At 50.7% G+C, this 20,591-nt stretch overlaps 1 protein-coding gene across 3 annotated transcripts in view; it reads left to right on the plus strand.

Moving 5' to 3' along the window:
- Window positions 1-411: 411 nt before the first annotated feature.
- The window catches only part of TENM4 (teneurin transmembrane protein 4), a 391,446-nt gene continuing 371,266 nt past the window's right edge, over window positions 412-20,591 (plus strand). For 2 of the 3 annotated variants that reach the window (XM_061204087.1, XM_061204089.1), the window contains exons 1-2: window positions 416-697; window positions 3,235-3,504. In XM_061204087.1, coding sequence (XP_061060070.1) covers window positions 475-697; window positions 3,235-3,504 — 493 coding nt within the window. In that variant the 5' untranslated portion in view covers window positions 416-474. Of the gene's footprint in view, window positions 698-3,234; window positions 3,505-20,591 lie in introns of all 3 variants that reach the window. The other variant, XM_061204090.1, reaches the window with a different exon arrangement.

The raw sequence follows: 20,591 nt of genomic DNA on the forward strand, positions 1-20,591 counted from the left end.
AAAGAGCCCCTGTTCTGTGTGAGGCCCTGTCCCAGCCGGAGGCCTGATGGGAACACACACGTGATTCGCATCTAGAGCGGGATCGGGAAAACTAGTGCCCTCTGGCCTTGGTTGTCAGCTTCCTTGATAGGCGTCACTGAAGGAGAGGCTGAGGGCATCTCCACAGGGGAGATAGGTTCGGTCGTGTAGCAGGAAGAGAAAGGATTCATCATCACAAGCCTTGGGTGCAAGTGCCCCTGTGCTACTTATGGCTGCGTGGCCATGGAGCGACGCCCTCACCTCCAGAGCCTGAGGCCCCTTGTCCACAGCCCCTTGTCCACAGTGAATTGAGGTCCGGGATGGACCCGGGGATGGCCTTTGCCCCCTGGGGCCGGAACTGACGCCATTTCTTTGGTTTCTCGGGCTCCAGACCACTCGGCCCTGAGTGCGGCGAAGACCCTGTTCGTGGATGTGGAGGAGCGCCGGCCGGAGGCCATGGACGTGAAGGAGAGGAAGCCGTACCGCTCGCTGACCCGGCGCCGCGACGCCGAGCGCCGCTACACCAGCTCGTCCGCCGACAGCGAGGAGGGCAAGGCCCCACAGAAATCCTACAGCTCCAGCGAGACCCTCAAGGCCTACGACCAGGACGCCCGCCTCGCCTACGGCAGCCGCGTCAAGGACATGGTGCCGCAGGAGGCCGAGGAGTTCTGCCGGGCAGGTGAGGGCGGCCGGGGCGGGGCTTGGGGCGCGCCTGCGCACTCCCTCCCCTTCCCCCCGGGCGTGGGCACGCTTGAGCAGGGACGGAAGCCCAGCGGCGTGGAGGGCGCCCGTCAGCACCAACACTCCGCTATTTTGGCACTTAGGTCTGGTCAGAGCCTGCCCTGTAGTTCGTTCTTAGTTCATTCGTTTTCATGCTCACCCCCCTTGTGGGCGTAATGAGGTGGTTAGGAGCTGGCTCCGGGTCAGACTGCCTGGGCTTGAGTTCTGACCACCACCGGCTCTCCTCTAAGCCTCCCCTGTTACATGGCCATGAGTACTCGCTACTGCACTGAATTGTCCTGAGGACTAAAGAGATGACGCGTTGCGAGGTAAGTGCGATGATGCCGTGCCTCTCCCACAGGCCTGGATCCACAGGAAAGCTGACCTGTTAACAAGGCTGCCTCTCCTGCTTTAAAGACGAGGGGTCTTCAGCTCTTTCCCATTTGTGGTCAACAGCTCAAACTCTGACATCAGACAGACCTGATTTGAATTCTGGCTCTGCCATTTTTACTACCCTCAGTGTCTTCACCTGGGCAATGGGATCACAGCCATGCCTCCTAATTGTAAGGTGGTGGGGAGGATTGATGAGGACTGGAAATAGAGCACTCGACACTTGCACAGAGCAGGTGCTTCAGAAATGCTGCCTGCTACTGATTGTCATCTCTGGGTCTCAGTGAGGGGAGGTGTCAAAGCTTTCCTCCAGCTTGGTGAGCCCTGCCAGGCCCAGGTTGGCCTGGATGCCATCCTAGCACGTGAGGCTCCAAAGGGAGCCCCTCTTATCTTCATAAATAACAAATGAGACGCATTCTCAGCTCATAGGCAGGCATGGGCACTGCAGCTTACAAAGTTCTCTCTCTCCCATTACCTCCCTGGAGCCTCAAAAATCCTGTGAGGGTAGCAGAGTTCTCTCCTCCCACCTTCCCTCTCCCTTTATCCATCCTCCAGCGTGCTACCTGAGTGTGTCTGTCTGATTATTTAACTACCTTTCGCTGAGCACTTACTCTGTGCCAGGCTGGACACGGAGCTGACTAGGACCCTGGGAGGCACAGGGGTTCCTGGTTAAGAGCGATGCACACGATTGGGAGAGGAGGCCATCTCTGGGGGCTCCCCTCCTGCCTCACTGGCAGTTCCTTCTTCCTTCCTTTGCAGGCTTGTCCTCTTCAGTCCTGACCCTGGTTGCGGGATCCTTCAAAGCATGGGCATCTGCCTCTTCTCTCTTCTTACTCCGCTCTGCACGTTTACTCTCATCCTCAAACCTCTCCTCTGAGCTCCCACCCTGATACCCCGCCCTCTGCCTCTGTGCTCCCAGGACACTCTCCGTGGATCCCCCCACTTTGGACTTTAGCCCTTCATCATGGCCTGGGCTGTGTGTCCCCCACTTGACTGTGAGCTCTGTGAGGTCAAGCACCACGCCCTGCTCATTGCTGTACATCAGTACCCGAGGGCAGCTTGGATTGGGTTAAATGTGGCACTACCTGGGTGTAAGTCCATTTCCTAGATTGGTGGTTTAACTGGAATATGATCCTTAGCGCCTTTGTCTGCCGGTCTTCCTCATCCCCCAAAACACCCATGGGAATGTTAAAAATATGGAAGAAGCTGTCCCTGAGTAAACACTGAGTAATGTGGAGGCTGTGTTTCCCATGGAAGTCAGTATCCCCTTTGTCCCTCAAACACGGATCCCTGAGTGAACCCATGTCTTCCTGGCCTCTGTCGTGGGCACAGCCAGGCTTTCCCGGGGCCTCGAGAGACCTGTCAGCGGCCCAGCCTCGGCTGTGTGCTTGGCTCCCTGGGTTACCCCAGAGGCTGCTGGCTCCTGTCACAGCCCACCTGGCGTGAGAAAACAGAAGGCAGAGCCGACCTCCTTGTGCAAGGCCCACTTTTCCCAGCCAGTCACCATCTTCTTCGCTTTCCTGCTCCAGGCTTTCCTGACCTGGCTGGAAAGGAACGTCTCGTCCCAGGGAACCACTGGCATTTCATGGACCAGGCTTCTGCCCTGCTTAGGAGCCCTCCTTGCTGGCAGGCCCTCCCTGGGCCCGAAGAGGAGAGCCGAAGCTCTCCGTCCAGTTTAGCAGACATGTATTGAGCCGCTACTGGGTACCGGGTTGCCTTCTAGGCCCAGGGATTTAGGAATGAACGGGACACAGTCCCTGCCCCCGTGGAGCCATCTCGAGCAGAGGACCCAGGCTCTTACACAGTTCTTCTCTGCAGGATGACCAGGGCCGAGGACTCTCAGAGGCGGCTCGGAGGAAGAAGCAGTGACTCCCACACAGGGTGTAGGATGAGGGGAGGCTTCTCAGACGAGGGGCCATTTGTATTGGGCCCTCCATAAAGGGGTGGAGGGTTCGGGCTGGTGGAGAGGGTGCAGAGGAGAGGCCCGGGCATCGAACATCACAGTGAGCTCAAAGGACAAGAGTGAGTCCTAGGGTAGGGGCCGGGCTTCTGGTGGGGAGATGCCCCCCTCACACCCTGATCCCGCTCCCCTGCCTTCCCTCCTAGGCACCAACTTCACCCTGCGTGAGCTGGGCTTGGGGGAGGTGACGCCCCCGCACGGGACCCTGTACCGGACAGACATCGGCCTCCCCCACTGTGGCTACTCCATGGGGGCCAGCTCCGAGGCCGACCTGGAGGCCGACCCTGTGCTGTCCCCCGAGCACCCCGTGCAGCTGTGGGCCCGCAGCACGCGGTCGGGGCGCAGCTCCTGCCTGTCCAGCCGGGCCAACTCCAACCTCACGCTCACCGACACGGAGCACGAGAACGTGGAGACTGGTGAGTGGCCCGCTTGGCCTGTGCCGGGCGCCTGGGTTACGGGGCCGGGGTTTTAACCACAGTATTGATCTTCTGCTCCATCCCTTGGGGCTCCGGTGAAGTCGGTGGAAAATGGCTTTGCTCTCCGTCGTCAAAAGGCAGAGCCTCTCGCAGGGTCGCGTGAAACCCCCGCCCGTGGGTGCCAGGCCAGAGACGGGTTGCCGCACTTTCATTGCAGATGAGAGGGGTGCCAAAGGGGCAGGGTTACTGCTTACAAGGTGCCTGTGCGGGTGGGAGCAGACGGGCCAGAGGGGAGTGGAAGCCCATCGCCTGCAGCTTATCCTCTCCGGGGGTCGCCGTGCCTGGTCCTGCAGAACTCTGCTCACGCAGCCTCCAGCCTCCAGGTGCCCAACCACCCTGGGCGCCCGCCACGCGTGCTGCCCCACCCCAGGGTCTTACGCTGATCAGAGGATAGCTTTCACACAAAAACTGTCACGCTGGAGAAACTTAAAACTCGTGTTTTTACCCCAGCTTTCCCATGATCTCATCTGCAGATTGGAGGAAGGGCTGTCTCTGGACTCCATTCCACTCTCATCTCTGTAGCTCTCTTCCAAGGCCGGAGAGATGCTGTGGGAGAAAAAGAGGACAAGTTATTCACACATCTCCTTTTTTGTGGGGAAGGAAAGGGAGCCGCGTTTCAGGATATTCCCCTTCACTCTTGGACCTTGTTGGCAGATCTCTGAGGGGCCCTGAGATAGATGCAGCCCTGCAGTGGGCCACCCGCTGAGGGAATTTCCCTTTCTGTGGCACCTTGTGCCCACAGTCTCTGGGCAGCTTGTGGATGAGGTCCACATGGAGGAAGGAGGGTCCTGCTGGAGTCTGGCAGCAAAGACTTAGGGAGGGTGGCAGAGACCAGGACAGCCCCTCTGCCCGGGGGAGGGCTTTGTTTCCCAGAGGTCCAGTGAGGGGCTCTGCTGGCCCTGCCACACCAGAGGTGGGAAGGGGGACATGGGGATGGCAATCTGAACAAGGACTGGAAGAACCAAGCCAGGTACCAGTGCCCCCTACTGGTTTCCAGCTCTAAATGCAGGATCCTTTGATTCCTCCCCAGGATGTGGGGGGAATTGGAGAAGTGGTTTGGGGGTGGTGGGGGGCGTGTGTGGAGACACCAGGTCAGAGGTGAAGGCTTAGGTGGGTTAGTCTCTGGAAAGGATGCTCCAGTGGGTTTTGCACGACATAATCCCAGATTTGGGATCAGGCAGGAGACTAGGTAAGGTAAGGTCAGGGTCAGGTGGAGAAATCCATCTCCTAAAAAAGTCAGGTGCAGCAGAATTGCAACTATTTGTTCCACCACTGCTGCTAGAGAACTCGGAGTTTTTCCTAGGGACGCACCTGTTTGAGGGGTGGAGGAGCAGCAGGTCCCAAATACCAGCTTGGCAGTGTCACCCTCCCCTGACACTCCACCAGCCCTGGGAGGGGGTCAATGACCTCAGCAGCTGAAGGGGTTCCCCTCTGTGCAGTGGGGAGCCATCCACACTCCCTCATCCACCTTCCCACCTAGGCCCAAGCCCAGCCAGCGGCCGCCTTCTCTCTTCTGCACTACACACTGAATTTGATGTGCGAGGCCTGTGCAGAGAAAATGGTATCTAACTGGGAGGCAGGAAGCCTCAGTGCCATCACTGACCTGGGGTGTAGCATTGGATAAGTTAGATCCTTTCTCTAGACCTCAGTTTCCTCATCTGTAAAATAAGTAGTTTTTATGAAATCAGCATTCCTTGTATTCTGAGAATGTTAATAGTTCTCAGATTGAAGAGGGGTGGAGGGGAGTGCTCTGTGGTCAAATAATGTAGGAAACACTGAGTTAAAGGAACTTAAACCAGTTTCCTTACTGCAGGACTTCTCAGAGCCTTTAATACGTTAATATGCATGCTAACGGAGATATTAGCAAGGAGGGTTATATGCAGCATCCCCCAAATTGATCTGAGAATTAAAAACCCTTTATTCTCAGAGCATGCGATGGGACCAGTGTTCCAGTGAACACTTTTGGGGAATAAGTGAGCTGAATCACCTGTAGGCCCTTCTAGATCTAGGATTCTGTGATTCGAAGTCCTTACATTAAGGTGAAGGTGCACAAGAGGAACATGATAGTAATAACAACAATACTAGTTAATACCTGCTACTGATTATTAGACCCCCATGCCCAGTGCTAAGTGCTTAGCTGTATGATCTCATTTACTCCCTCTACAACACCTTGAGATAGGTTTTATTACCCTCACTGTACAGGATAAGGAATCTGTAGCCCAGAGAGGTTAAGAAACCTGTGTAGGTCACATAGCAAGACGAGATTTGAACTCAGGCCTGTATGATTCTAAAACCTTTACCCTTGTGGCCCTAATCATAGTGAATTTCCTCTGCAGCAAAGTACTTGGGTTGTTTGTTCGTTTGAAGGCTTCTTGCCATGGTGACAAATGATCATTTTTCCATAAAGTCATGACAGAGTGAGGCACACACCACCCACTTTATTGTATATTCCCTGAGAGCTGAATTCCAGCTGAATTAAGCCTCTGTTGGATGATAACGACGGCGAGCCTGAAGAGCTTCAGGCTCTGATAACAGGGACAGGGAGATGGTTGCCTGCTTCCCTGGCCATACCACCCTCTCCTTCTGATCATGCATTTCGGCACTGGGCCATAGCACTCACTCTAAGTCTCACTGTGCTCACGGAAGATGGGCAGGCAAAGGAGGTGGGCAGGTGGATCTAACAAAGAGCTCCTCCCTGGCCGCCTCATCCCTTCCAGGCCTGGACTTCCAAACTCAGACATCCTGCACCTGTCCACTTGCTTCAGGCTGGAAAATTATATTAGTGGCTTTGCTATACTGGAGTCTAAATAATGACAGTAACTCATCCTGGCAGTGAAGGAGCCATAAGAATGCTCCCCTTTATCCACTGAGGAGGTTGACAGCTTTGTTGTCAACCAGAACTTACAGCTGACGACTGGGGCTCAGAGGTGAAGGGTGTGCGGCGGCCGTGTACCTAGCTGAGCTGCAGCCAGGCTCTATGCAGAAGTCTCCGTTCTTTCCCGGCTTCCCCCCTCTTCTTCCTGCCCCTTCCGCTCTCACATCTTTCTCCCCTGCCCTCGTCTCTTTCTCTCGCATTCATCCCCCCTGAGCCCAGTTCTGTCTTTTATCTGTGATGAGAACTCTGATCTTACCATCAGAGCAGGGCTTAACTCCACTGGACATAATCAGCCAACACATCGCATTACGGCCACTTTCAGGAGCAGGGGGAGGCCATGCTGAGGACCTATCGTGTCAAGCTGCTGCACAAGGGCCATTGCCTTCAACCCTCATGACAGCACCGTGGCACTCCCATTTCCCAGATGGGAAAACTGAGGCTCCCAAAAGGTCAGCTGACTTGCCAGAGATTGTACAGCCAGTCATTCAGCAGGTCGGCAAAGCTTGGATCTGAGCTCAGGTCTTTCTGATGCTATAGTTTGAGCCCTCTGCCCACCTCTTTTGGAATCAGCAGTTGAGGACACCAAAGCATGACCCCCAGCAACTTCCAGCCACAGGAACATCGACTCTGCCTCCACACCCGGCCTTGCATTAGTCAATAGTAATTGTCAACAGTATTGATAGTGGTGGAGGCTTTTGCTGAGGTCATGGTGAAGCTGCATGCAGCTGCCATCAATAATAACTTTTTATGGGGTCCATTAAAGCCAATTTCTGCCCCCGAAGGTTAATGTCAGCAGCTTTTATGTCACTGCTTAATATCCAAAATAAATACAGAATTGACTGGGTAATGTAAACACAAATCTTCCCCCTCTGGGGCGTCAGGCGGAGCCGACCCTCAGGCCTCTCCTGCTGAGTGGAGCCACAGCAAGGAGGAGCTGGCATCATGCCAGGCACACACTTGGCATCCTATAAATGTTCTTTAGAAAGCAGAGGTTGCAATGTGAACTCCATTTCCAACCACAGGGTCAGGTGGACACAGTGTCTGTTTTGTAGATTCGTTCTGTGATTTGTTCTGTAGCTATGCTGAGCTCCTTCAGTGGACCAGGCGTCATTCTAGAATCAAGAATCTAGATGAATAGCAGGGGAGGTGGAGCTATGACAACCTTGCAGCCCTATCTGTGGTGGAGGTTTAGCAGGCAGTGTGGCAGGGTGGAAAGAGGTGGTTCCAGATCCAGTGAGGAGACTTGGTCTCAAATCCTGGACCATGTCGCAGTTCTGAAACCTTGAGCAAGTCACCTCACCTCTCTATGCCACAGTTTCCTCATTTCTAAAACAGTGTGCCAGTGGTTACCCAGGGCTGGGAGAAGGGAAATGGGGAGTTTGTGTTTAACGGGTACGAAGTATCAGTTTGGGATGATGGAAAAGTTCTGGAGATGGGGGTGATGATTGCACAACAATGTGAATGTACTTAATGCCGTTGAATCGTTCGTGCACTTAAAAATGGTTAAAAGGGTTTTAGCTGTTAATATTGTTTAAAGAGCTGTGAGTGTGGGATGACAGAAGGAGCCATTCGTTTTGCCTTGAAGGTACAAAGGCTCATTCCTTCGTTCCACTCACATTGTGCACCAGAGTTTGAAGGCCAGCCGAGCAGGATTGCACTGAGCGTGAGGGATCTGAGAGAGGCATTCCCAATAGAGGCAGGTTGCTGGAGCCAAGGTTTGGAGGCATAAAGAGGTGTGGTGGGTCTGGGGAACAGTGAGAATTTACTCAGAGCTCTAATCCCAGAGGCAAATAGAGAAATTCACTTAGAAAAGAAACAATGAAACAGAATCACAGTTACACCCAAATTATCAAGCAGCCTGGGTATCAAAAGGGAAATTACTGGTTAACCTAATTAGGCAGCCAAATTGTTTATTGAGAGTCTGTAGATTAGGTGAGCATCTTCAAGCACAGTGAGAAAGAAACTCATTACCAATTTAACTCCATTTATTCTCTACCCTCCCTGGCCCCATGCTCACGGGATTTAGTTTTAAAAATCTGTAAGAAAAGCTCTCATTAATTCCCTAAGCGGCCAGAGTACTGTAGCTACTCAGCCATTGGACACAAGGCTCCCTTCTCTAGGACAGGAAGCTGGGTTCGTTCAGCTGGGGTAGGGATTATACCCCTATATTTGAATACCCTTCTGCCCCATAAACAGGCTCACACTCCCTCCCATACTGCAGAAGTACCCGATGTTTTCAGGGAATTAGAGTCTCTTACTGGACAGAGTTATCCACATAATGAGGACTGTAAGCCCCCAAGTTCCAAAAAGGATTGAGGAGGGCCTAGTACGGTCAGAGCATCTGAGAATCTGGGAGCTAGAAGGAACCTTAGAGATAACAAACCCATTGATTCTTAACCTTTCCACATTTCCTAGTTTTCTTAGTCAAGAAAACTACGATTTAGAGAGGTTAGGTGACTTGCTAACAGTGGCACAGCTAGTAAATGGCAGAGCCAGGGTTTGAATCCAGATCTGCCTCACTCCACTGCCTGTTATCTTTCTTGACCACTGCACTCTGCAGTTTGTTCTGTTTTCTAGAAACATGTTTTCATTAGCTCAATGCTAATAAAATATACACAACCTGAGAGATGGTTCTTGCTGTATCCAGAACGTAAACTTCTTTGTCACTGTTAGAAACTGCCGGAAAAGAAATTGAATCCGTAACCTGTTAGAGCTACTCAGGACCCTAGAGATTATACCAGGTCACTAATTGTGACATGCTGGAGAAAAGACATTGTAGAGGTTTAAGAGAAAAAGTCCAACCAGTAGGTTTGTGAGACGGTTTTATGGAAAAAGTGCTGGTCCCTGGGCTTTAAGGGACGGGAGGGATTCTACCAGGTTAAGGAGGGGGGAAGAAAGGGCATTCTCTGTGGATGAAGGCATGGAGGAGGACAAATGTCAGGTGTGTCCCATGAGGCTGGAACATCGGGTGTGAGTGGGAATATGGGGGCAGAGTGTGCTGGGAGGGAAAGTTGGAGAGTTAGGCAGATCCTCTGTCATTTAACAGCTGTTTGTTGAGCACCTACTGTTTTAGGTATTGGGGTTCCAGCCTGATCCAGACAGACAAAACTGCCCACTCATCAGTGGGGAGACTGATCAACAAGTTTAAAAACTACATTATATAGAATGTTTCAAGATGATAAGTGTTACAGGAGAGGGGATAGGGAATGCCAGGGTGGGACCGGGGGTGCAGCCAGAGGAGGCTTCACTGAGAAGATGGCATGTGAGGTAGGCGAGAGAGCTGAGGAAGGAAGAGCCATCCCGGCAGAGGGAAGGGCGGGTTCAAGGGCCTTGGGGCAGGAGGGTGTCTGGATTGTTCCAAAACATCAGGGAGGCCAGTGTGGCTGCAGTGGGGAGGAGATCAGAGGGGGGACGTGGGGTAGGGCCCACATGCAGGGCATTGCAGGGAGAATCACAGGAGGCTCTGGGCTGGGGACTGACAGGGTCTGACTAATACTTGGACAGGGTCATTCTGGAAGCAGCAGTGTTGAACTCCAGCGGGCTGTGTCTGAGTAGGAGGCTACTGCAGTAATTCAGGAAAGGGGGTGGGCGCTCAGGCCAGGGCCAGTGCATGGAGATGGTGAGGATGGGATCTGTACCTGGTGAGGGCAACCAGCTGCCCTTCCCTGCTCCACCCCAGGGCCTCGTGAGGAAGACAACAGTATTCTTAGGTTCTGTGACCAAAATGGGGTCCCAGGTACTCTAAGGGGAGGGGGCTCACACCTGATCCTTCTCCTGGCCTCACAGCTCCTTCAGCCCAGCTGCAGAGTCCTTTAGCATTGGCCTGTCCCATGCCACTCCCCACTCTCTCTCTCTCAAAGCTCATGGCCTTGGTCATGAACCACACCCCTTGTCCGTTCCTCACGCCATACTCCCTCCATCCAGCTGCCGATCATCTGGATCTCTGACCTTGTTGCCCGACTCCCGCTCCCAGCCTTGTCATGCTGCCCCCAGGAGACTCTTGGTCCCATCTCTTTTGTTATCATCTTGGCTTCTCTGTGTCCATAATTCCAGCCCTTCCTTCTGCTCCACTGCCTCAAACTGCCGTGGTGAAGTCTGACCTGGGGCCTCCTCTCCATAGCACCACCTCTGCTGGAATTGCTGTGATCTGGGAGCTGGTATCTGACAGCCACTAATATTGCTGTTCTTGTGAGTTCCTTGTAAGAAGACTTTAAATACATCCCAAATCCACTCCCCACTGGTGCGCACTGCAGCACTCCCTGGTGGGCAGTACGTGCTAATACAAGCACACCCTCCTTCTGAACTGGGAGAAGGGAAAAACAGACCCGGAAAGCTACGCTAAATTAAGATAGATTGCATTTGTGAAACTAGGTTAGGACCCGCTGTGTGTGCTGAGAGGTACAGTGATCTAGAGTTTTGCTTTTAATTTGAGCCAACATGACTTTCAGTTCCAGTGGAAGCAATGATGTGCACAATGACAAACTTCCTACCAAAAGACATTTGCAAGGCATTATTTCCTATTGTAAGCTCAGCTTTGTCCAGGGAGAGTGGCTCTTGGCCGGTTTCAACTTCATATAATCCAGGATGACTTCAGGGAAGAAAGAGAGTAACCGATGGTGAGGAAGGAGCTTCCTGCCCACAGGAGCCTAGTTCCAGTGCTGGGGTGTGTGGAATCCAGGGATGAATCTGGTTTCAGTGTTAGGCTCTATCACTGGACCCAGTGTGATCTTGAGCAAGTTACTTCTCCTCTCTGGACGTCAGTTTCCCCATGAGCCAAATGGGATCACTGGACTCTCAGGCAGCAAGATAACTGGGAACAGCATGGGCTTGGAGTCACACTCAGAATCCCAGCTCAGCCACTCAGGAATTGGGTGATGTTGTGCGAATGACTGAATCTCACTGAGCCTCGGTTTCTTCATCTGCAACATGGGAATGAATACATGCCTACCTCCTAAAGTTGTAAGGAGCACAAAAGGCAAGTGTGCACATGAAAGATACAGGGCTTCCTTTTCCCAACTGTGGACCGTAACTGATCCTGAAATCAGTGCTGTGTTTCAGCACCATCATTTAAAATAATGATAATAAATGGATGGGAGAGGAGCAGAATAGAATAGAGTACATCAAACATAGTGAAGTCAGTGTTATTTTGTGAATTTTTATTTTAGCTATACTTTACACACAGCACCTGTACTGGGTCGCCAGTTACAATGTATTTCTTACTATGCAATTCAGTTAAAAAAAATAATAAGTCTAGAAGATGGTACTTGGCACATAGCAGGACCTGATGAATGTTACCTCCTTCCCTTCAAGGACCCCTCAGCTTGAAGATTCCATGATTCATGCTGTCATAGTCTTGTCTAAAAACTATTGGCGTAGTATTTCTAGGGCCCCCTTATGGAGAATGAGTGCATTTCTGGGCAGGGCCTCATGATTCAGTTAAAAGAAGCTGGGCTCCAGGATCAGATGGACTTGCCCAAGGTCACACGGCTTATATAATGACAGAGCTGGAATCCCTGGGTTGTAGGACCTGGCCATCTCTCCCCTTCCCTCCCCCAGCTTCCTCCTATGTCAATGGCTGTTGGGGTAACTGATAAGCCCTTGAGTAGCTACGGGCAGCAGAAAAAGCACCCCAAACAGGATGAGCTGACAGGAGGATACAGGGGCCTTAATCTGGGTTCACGTAACCAGCTGAATCTCTCCATCAGCACAAAGGCAACTGGAGAGGAACCCAGGGCAAACACGCACGAGCGCCACATGCAGCCAGCGTGTCGAGATGAATTTGGCTTCCCCCAGCCCATGGATCCTTGCCACAAATTTAATTTCACACTAATCAACCCAGGCAGACTGACCACAATATAGAAATGACTTTCTTTCCTTTAACTTTGGACTGGAGGGAAACATGTGAAGCAAAGTGTGAGGAAGGGCTCCTGGGGGTTCATATGGGTTTGATACATGAAGCATAGTGGGAAGAGAGTGACAGTCATTACCCACAGGATCCCCGGAACCAGGCTCAGTGCAAACCCAAAAAAAGACCTCTTTAGGGAAGAGGTCTCAGAGGAGCCCAGACCCTCCCCCAGACTCTTCCCAAAGCTACAGGCCCAACTTCTTCTGATGACGGGGAGCAGCAGTGGTGAAGAAAAGGAGCCTCAATTAAAGGAGCCTCAGGTCTGACTCCCGGCTGTATGGACTGTTCAGGAATTAGCAAGAAGTTTGTCATGGCTGAGCCTATGGGAATTAAGAGTTGAGGCCAGAGAGGAAAGCTGGGTTCCAGCATGGTAGATGATGCTTCTGAATTGCTGGCTTCAGCCTTTCCCGTGAAGGTCATAAGAAACCCCAAAAAAAGGTTTAAGCAGGGAGTGGTCAAAGGTGGCAGGTACTTTCCCTGATTCAGTTGAGGACATCAGCCCATTAGATAGAGGGTTTTTCCCACCCATTTTATGGATGATGAATGGATGGAATTGTGTCCCTCCCTAAATTCTTATGTTGAAGCTCTCACCCCTAATGTGATGCTATTTGGAAATGGGGCCTTTGGGAGATATTTAAGCTTATTAGGTAAGGTTATGAGGATGGGGGGCCCCTTCTGATGGAATTAGTGTGCCTTAGGAAGAGGAAGAGAGAGATTGCTCTCTCCAGGCACACACACTGAGGAAAATCCATATGAGCACACAGCAAGAAGGCAGCGGTCTGCAAGCCAGGAAGAGAGTCCTCACCAGAACCTGACCATGCTGGCACCCTCCAGAACAGTGAGAAAATACATTTCTGCCATTTAGGACACCTGGTCTGGGTTCCCCAAGCTGACTAAGGTCCCAAAAGCTTAAGTCACTTGCCAGCCAGGAGATCACAAAGCTGATACGTAACACAGGGCAATTAGAATCCAAAGGTCATACCCCTGACCACATGGCCTCATGGAAACAGGAATGCAAAAATTTGAGTGAATGACAACCAATGCTTTTGTGGTTTAAAAGGTGCCAAAATCCCCTCCAAAAAACCCACAACTTACACTTATCAGCACAGACTCTGGAGCCAGACTGCCTGGGTTTGAACCCCAGCTCTTCTACTCATTAACTGTGTTACCTTGTGTTACACAAGGCAAGTTTCTAAATCTCTCCGTGCCTCAGTGTCCTCACCTATAAAATGGGGATAATTCTACTGACTGCCTCATTGCATGGTTATGAATTAAATGAGCTCAGAGAGTTACAGCACCTAGGATAGTGCCTGGCGCCTAGGTAGTGCTATATAAGCATAGAGTGTTGTTATTATCAATTGTGCAGCATTTTGTGAATCACAAAGTGTTTTCACTTTTTGTTTAACATTTGCAACGACCTTTGAGATAGACAGAGGTCTCATCATCATTTGAAGGTGCTGTGAGATCACACAGCTGGAAAGTGGCAGAGATGGGATTCAACCCCAGGACTCTCTGACCCCACACCCATGCACTGCTGTTCACAACTACAGGCAGACCTCAGAGATGCTGCGGGTTTGGTTCCAGACCACCGAAATAAGAGAGTATTGCAATAAAGCAAGTCACACAATTTTTTTTTGGTTTTCCAGGGCATATAGAAGTTATGTTTACACTATACTGTAGTCTATTATGTGTGCAATAGTATTATGTCTAAAAAAAATTATATACATACCTTAAATAAAAAATACTTTATGGCTAAAAAATGCTAACCATTATCTGACAACGCAGGGTTGCCACAAACCTGCCATAATTTTTTAAAAATGAAATATCTGGGAAGCGCAATAAAATGGGGTATGCCTGAATATATGGCAGCTGTCAAAGCCGACTCCCCACTTGCCAAGCTGGCTCCCCAGTTGCCAAGGTCAAGTGTGAAAAGACTCCAGCAGGCCTGATTTTCCTCAGACCAGTTTCTCCCAGTCGGCTCTGTGAGAAGGCTCTCAGACCAGGCTCTCTGTTCTGGAAGAAACTTTCCTTCAAAGAAATAGCCAAACCCTTTATATTCAAGACACCAAAGAGGACTTTTCTTTCCACTACCGCTCATCAACCTGGTTCCTAAATGAGCATGCTGCTCTCCACATTGTAGGACCTTAACTACAAAACAAATTGCTCTCCTGAATGTGTCCCCAAGAAGGAAATAATCATATGGAACAAACCAAATTCAAAGTGTGGTGTAAACAAATTACAAACAATTGTAAACACTTGTTGACTGTTCCAGCCGCTGTATGGATGGCAGAGGGAGGAGAGAGGAGCCATCGTGGGTGTGAAGTGGGCTGTGAAAAGGCAGAGGGGGCTCTACAAACAGGAACTAAATGGCTAAGTCAGAAGTTAGCATGTGACAAGCGAGGCTCCTTGGGCATCTCCCGCCCTGCGGCCTCACGTGGTTGGAAAAGGAGAGAAGCGGCTTAAGCCCAAAGGATTTACCCCGCTTTCTACCTGCATCCACCACTTTCAATAATTTCTTACCTCAGCGCTAGAGTTAGTGCTAAAAGATGCGTTTTAGTTGGAGAAAATACCGTGTCATTTTTTTCCCCAGCTAGATCTAACAAGCTCTTCAAGTGTCTACTCTGGCATTTGGCTGTTATTCTTCACACTTAGGAAGTATGTCAGAGCTCATGACACCATGAATACCTGACATTTCATGAATTATCACATCGCCACCTTGGTCCAGGGCACCTGAGCCCCCATCCTGTCTTTGAACCCTGACAGTGGACCTTCGAACTTGAAGCCTGTGTCGAGGGGTGTTGAAGGCTCTGTGAGTCACTGGAAGGGCTCACAGGGCTCAGCACATAGTGGGACTCACGGCTAATATTTATTATAGCAAGAGGATAAATAGCAAACCAGCAAAGGGGAAAGATGCACAGGGCGAAATCCAGGGGAAACCAGGTGCAAGCTGCCAAGCGTTGTCTCTTAGCAGAGTCACTCAGGATGTGCTTGATTCCTCCAGCAACGAGCTGTGATGACAAAAGTGCTGTCCAGCAGGGAAGCTCAAGAGAGACCCCTTGGCCAAAGATTTTATCGGGGGCTGGTCACATAGGCACCCTCTGCCTAGCACAGGCCAAAATGCCAGACTCTCAAAGGGAAGCAGGTATTTAGCGTAAGCCCTCATTATTTGTCTACACAGTCTAGGCACAGTAAGCCACCCTTCTCATTTAGAGAAGGTTCTATATCAGGTAAGGAACTGTTTACCAGCCAAGTTTCCAGATGCCAGCCAAGAGCCAGCCTTGCAAGCACACCTTTCTAAGGATCTTAGGCTGCTGTGTTGACTCTTCTCTGCACAAGCCTCTGGTCTCCTGTTTACTAGTGAGTAATCCTAGCCGCTCACCCAGTGTATACCTCTCAGGTCAGCTGTGTAGACCTTTCTCTACGCTTCGTCTTTCAGGCAGTAACAGTGATTGTAAACCTTATTGAGAAAGAAAGAAATTAAGAAATTGCTTAATACAGAAAGCTCACTATTGGTGCTGGTAATGAAAGAGAAGAGAAAATAAAATGATGGATCTTAGGAAAAAGAAAAACATGTTAAATGATCTCACAGCGGGACAATGCTACTTGGTCTACAGTGGTATTGATGGTTTGAGGTGGGGGGGAGGGGAGTTGTGAGGCTCAGTGACTGAACAGGTGCCATGGACACGTGTGCCTCCTTTCAGTAGCATGTGGCAGGCAGTGTGTTAGTGCTGCACGAATGCTGAGGTGAAGCAGGCACGGTCTCTGGCCCCAGGGGCTCACGGTGTAGAGAAGACAAACACATAGCTAGGCAGTATCCCACAGAGTGCCACGTGAGTGCCATCAATGACCCTGGATGGCCGTCAGGCAGAGGACCAACAGAGGAAACCTGGCCCTGCTGAGGCAACTGAATAAAATGATTCCTAAGACCTGCAGCTCTGAGCACCCATCCAGGGAGAGCTGGGACAGGACCACAGGAAGAAGAACGTTCACCACGATGGCCTCTCAGGCCTACCGATCCTGGAACGCAGCTGTCAGGACTTCCAATGGCAAAAGGCAGCTTGGAGGCTGTGGGTCCAATGTGCCTATGTGATACAGAAAGTAGGCTAGAGGAGAAAGCTTCACCTGTGGTCAGGTGTGAAAAAGTCCCAGACTCCCTCTCTGCTAGGGCAGGGCAGCATCCAAATCCCTTTTAGGCCTTCCAGCCAAAGATGACCAGGAAATCACCTGTAGTTGAACCAAGATGGGTTTATTGACTCTTTGCAAAGAGGCAGGACACACATCCTGGGGATTCATTGGGTGTCCCAGGAAAGGGTGTATGAAATGATGTACAGGATGTGGCCCTATATTAGGTTATTTGGTGGGGGGCAGGTGAGTTCAAGGAAGTCGGGAGCTTTGCTCTGGATGCTGTCAGGAAGCAGGGGTGATTCTGTGCCCGGGTGTCATAAAGAATCGTATGTAGAGGGCAGGAAGAATGAAGTGAGGTTAAAGTTGTAATTGGAAAAGAAGCAGCAGTTACTCACATCAGCCAGGATGGTGGGGGGCGGCTTTTTGGTCATTTTGTGGTTTGGACAATTTTCAGTTTTTGTCTAAGGTCAGACATGATTGCAGAGTGGCCTTGCCTTTGTCCAGGTCCATGATGATCAGAGTTTCCTGTCTGAAGTTGGTGTGTAATATTGTCTATATTCAACAGGAGAAAGCCACTGCTGAGCTGTGAGGGCCAGGCCACCCCTGGCTGTTAGGAACTACTTTTGTCTTTCTCATCCCAAGACCCAGTGTCCCAGGAGGACAGCTGGCTTCAAGGCCCTTCAGTGGCCTGTCCCACGATAAATCACAGCACCCTGGGAAAATAATAATGAAAATTACTTAGTTAATAAGAAGTACTAGTATATTAATTAAGTACTACTAAATAATTACTTAATAATACATAGGTACTCAATAAATAATAAATGTTATTGAATATTTATTATAAGTCAGGTACCAGCTGAGCCTCTTTAAATAGATAATCTTGTTTCATCCTCTTCATATCTCAGCATGATTGGTATTTTGTGGGGTTTTTTTTTTGTAGATGAGGAAATAGAGCGTCAGACAGGTAAAGTGACTTCCTGAAAGCCACCTGTCTGTCTAGTAAGTGGTGCAGGATGAATTCACACACGGATCTGCCCGACTCCAAAACCTGTGCTTTCTCACTGCCATGGGGCGTCTTTGACACGTAGGGACAGGTGGGCACTGACAGGGGTGGTTTGCCAAGCTGTGGCTGAGACTGGTATTAGCCCAGAGAGCATGACAGCTCTGAGACAAATCCGAAGTGTGTTCACAGACAGGGAGTTTGGGGGACCACAAAAATGTCCCAGGCCGCAGAAGTCCAGGCCCTGGCAGAGTGTGATGGTTCCTGGGAGCTGCTGTCATAGCACCAGCACAGTGAGCCCATGCCGGCATCCCCAGAGGGGACGGGGGAGCTGGGTCTGTTTTTTATTCCTGCACAGCTGGCTGATTCATATGGAAAAAGAGCTGCCCATTATTAAGTTTGTTTTCCACCACAACGATGTCTTAATGAAACTTAATATCTATAGCTCAAAAGCTGGGGGGAAACTTTTAAGTCTGAGTGATTGTTAACTTTGCCATCCCCTTCAGAGCTCAGCACTGTTTTATGGGTTGAGGGCAGGGGTGAGGGGGATTGGAAGACCTGCTATAGTCGGTGCCTTGGCTGGAGGCATTATTTTTCTTTCAGCGGCCCGTTTTGTATTTATCTAGAAACCTTCTCACAGATTTATGTAGCTCTAGGCAAGACCATGGTTTATTTATCTATCTCAGTATAATCGGGACCTGGCACATGACGTTCCATTAATAATGTGTAGCTTAGAATGGGTTCTCACAGCGTCCCCCTGATGAATGTTCAAGCCCATAGTGCCGAGTTGTAGACTGAAGCCCAGAAAGAGCAAACAGGAGATCAGAACTAATACTTGTTGGATGCTGTGTTAGTCTGCTGGGGCTGCTGTAACAAAGTACCACAAACTGGGTGCCTTAAAACAACAGGAATGTATTGCCTCCCAGTTCTAGAGGCTAGAAGTTTAAAATCAAGCTACTGACAAGGCCGTGTTGCCCCTGAGACCTGCAGGGGAATCCTTCCCTGTCTCTTCCTAGTTTACAATGGGCCGCTGTCAATTCCTGGCGTTCCTGGCTTGTACAGCACACTCCAGTCTCTGCCTTCATCATCACACACCTTTGTCCCCGCATGTCTCTGTCTTCACATGGCTGTCTTCTTATCAGGACGCCGGTCATATTGAGTTAGGAACCCATCCTACTCCAGTTTGACTTCATCTTAACTAATTACATTGATAATGGCCCTATTTCCAAGTAAGGTCACATTCTGGGGTATTGGGGGTTAGGACTTTGTCTCTGGCTGTTCAGGGTGCTGTAACAAAAATACCATCGACTGGGCAGCTTAAACGACAGACATTTATTTCTCACAGTTCTGGAGGCTGGAAGTCCAAGATCAAAGTGTCTACAGATTTGGTGTCTGGGGGGGCCCCCTCCTGCTGCTTTCTTCACATGGCAGAAGGGGTGAGGGAGCTCTTCAGGGTCCATCCTCAGGCCCTAATCACCTCTCAAAGACCCCACTTCCTAACACCATCACACTGGGGGGTTAGAATTTGAACATATGAATTGGAGGTGCAGGGCTGTAGACATTCAGTCTATAGCAGACTTCAACACGCCTTTTTCAGGGAAAAACGTTTCAGTCCATGTGAGCTGCCTATTAGGTTCCAGGCACCATCTCAGGCCCCATCACCCCTCAGCAGCCTGGCTCTTAAGTGAGTCTGCAGCTTCTTAGTGTCCTAGGGACCACAAACAGGAGAAACCATTTTAGTCTGAATGATATGGCAGTTGGGACTCTCCACGCTGGACCGCGGGGCCCCTGAGGCCTGGCTGTGGCATCCCCTTCCTTTCCCTGGCATGTACCACCCCCACGGCCAAGGGAGTCAGGTCAGGGCCCCAAATCTTGAGCTTCTTCTAAGTCGGTGAGCCCCTTCACTGGAGGTGTGGACGCCGCAGAGAAGATTCCTGCCTGAGACCGTGGGGGGGGTACCCTGTGGCCTTGACTGTAATGACAGGGGGTGTGAGTGTGTGAGGATGCACACATGCGGCTGTGTGCAAGTACACGGCTAGGCCTCCTGCTTTCAGTGGGGGGGGGGGATTAGGGTGGTGTGTGTATGTGTAAAGTACGGATACACGTGACAGTGTAGGAGCATGGCTGCAAGACAAGGTCGGTGTCATTAGTGTTGGGGGAATAAATGTCTGACGGTGTGGGGATCACATGTTTAAGGGTGTATGGGTCTGACTCTCCGTGAGGGTGTGTTTGTGTGTGTCTGTGCCCGCGTGAGGGAGCAGGTGGGGATTGCCGCCAAATACCTGTTGTATTTTAGACTCAGGCAGCAGGCGAAGGTGAAGTCTTTCCTCCCATGACAATGAGGAAGAAAGGCTTTGGGGGCCGTTTTTAGCTTTGAAAAAAAGAAAGCGGTATCCTCCAGTTAGTGGTTGTTCATTAGGAGCAACAGGTCCCAGGAAAGCTGCTGTGCGGCAGTACCAATAAATCCCTCGTTAACTGTCCGCGGCTGCCCGCCTCCACGCCCGCTTCTCTGCAGCTGGAGCTCCATCGGCAGCCGGGCCAGGGCCTATCCACTGTCGATTTATCAGGATGGGGGGTGGGGAATGCCTGTCTCCCTAGTACCCACCCTCTTCTAAGACCATCCCCAGGATGTACTAGACCAGAGAAGAGAGGGCTGAGCCTCCATTCATTGGCTCGTGGACTCAAGTCCAAGTTTCTATGCATAAAGACCCCCCCCCATCCCACCCTTTCTGGCCTCATTGACCTCATCTCTCACCATTCTGTGTTGCTTCAGGATCCAACTCAAGTGTTTCCTCATCACAGCCTCGCACATGCCTGATAGCGCTGTTACTAGGCATCTACCTGTGTAGTTTACGGAGGGGAGCAAGCTCGTGGTGGGTACGCAGGAAATAAGTTCTTGCCCAACCTGCCTCTGCCAGCTTTCTCACCAAAGCAGCATCCACCAGCAATGGTTTAAAGTATGCAGTGGAGCTAAAACTACCATAGACTTTCCCATAGGAGGTGGAAAAGTAACTGTTTAATGGGTACAGGGTTTTTTTTGTTTGTTTGTTTTTTGTTTTGGCAGGAGTGATGACGATATTCTGAAATAGATGGTAGTAATGGTGGCACAACATTGGGAATGT

This window comes from Eubalaena glacialis, chromosome 10, assembly GCF_028564815.1.
Source record: "Eubalaena glacialis isolate mEubGla1 chromosome 10, mEubGla1.1.hap2.+ XY, whole genome shotgun sequence".
Taxonomy (NCBI): Eukaryota; Metazoa; Chordata; class Mammalia; order Artiodactyla; family Balaenidae; genus Eubalaena; species Eubalaena glacialis.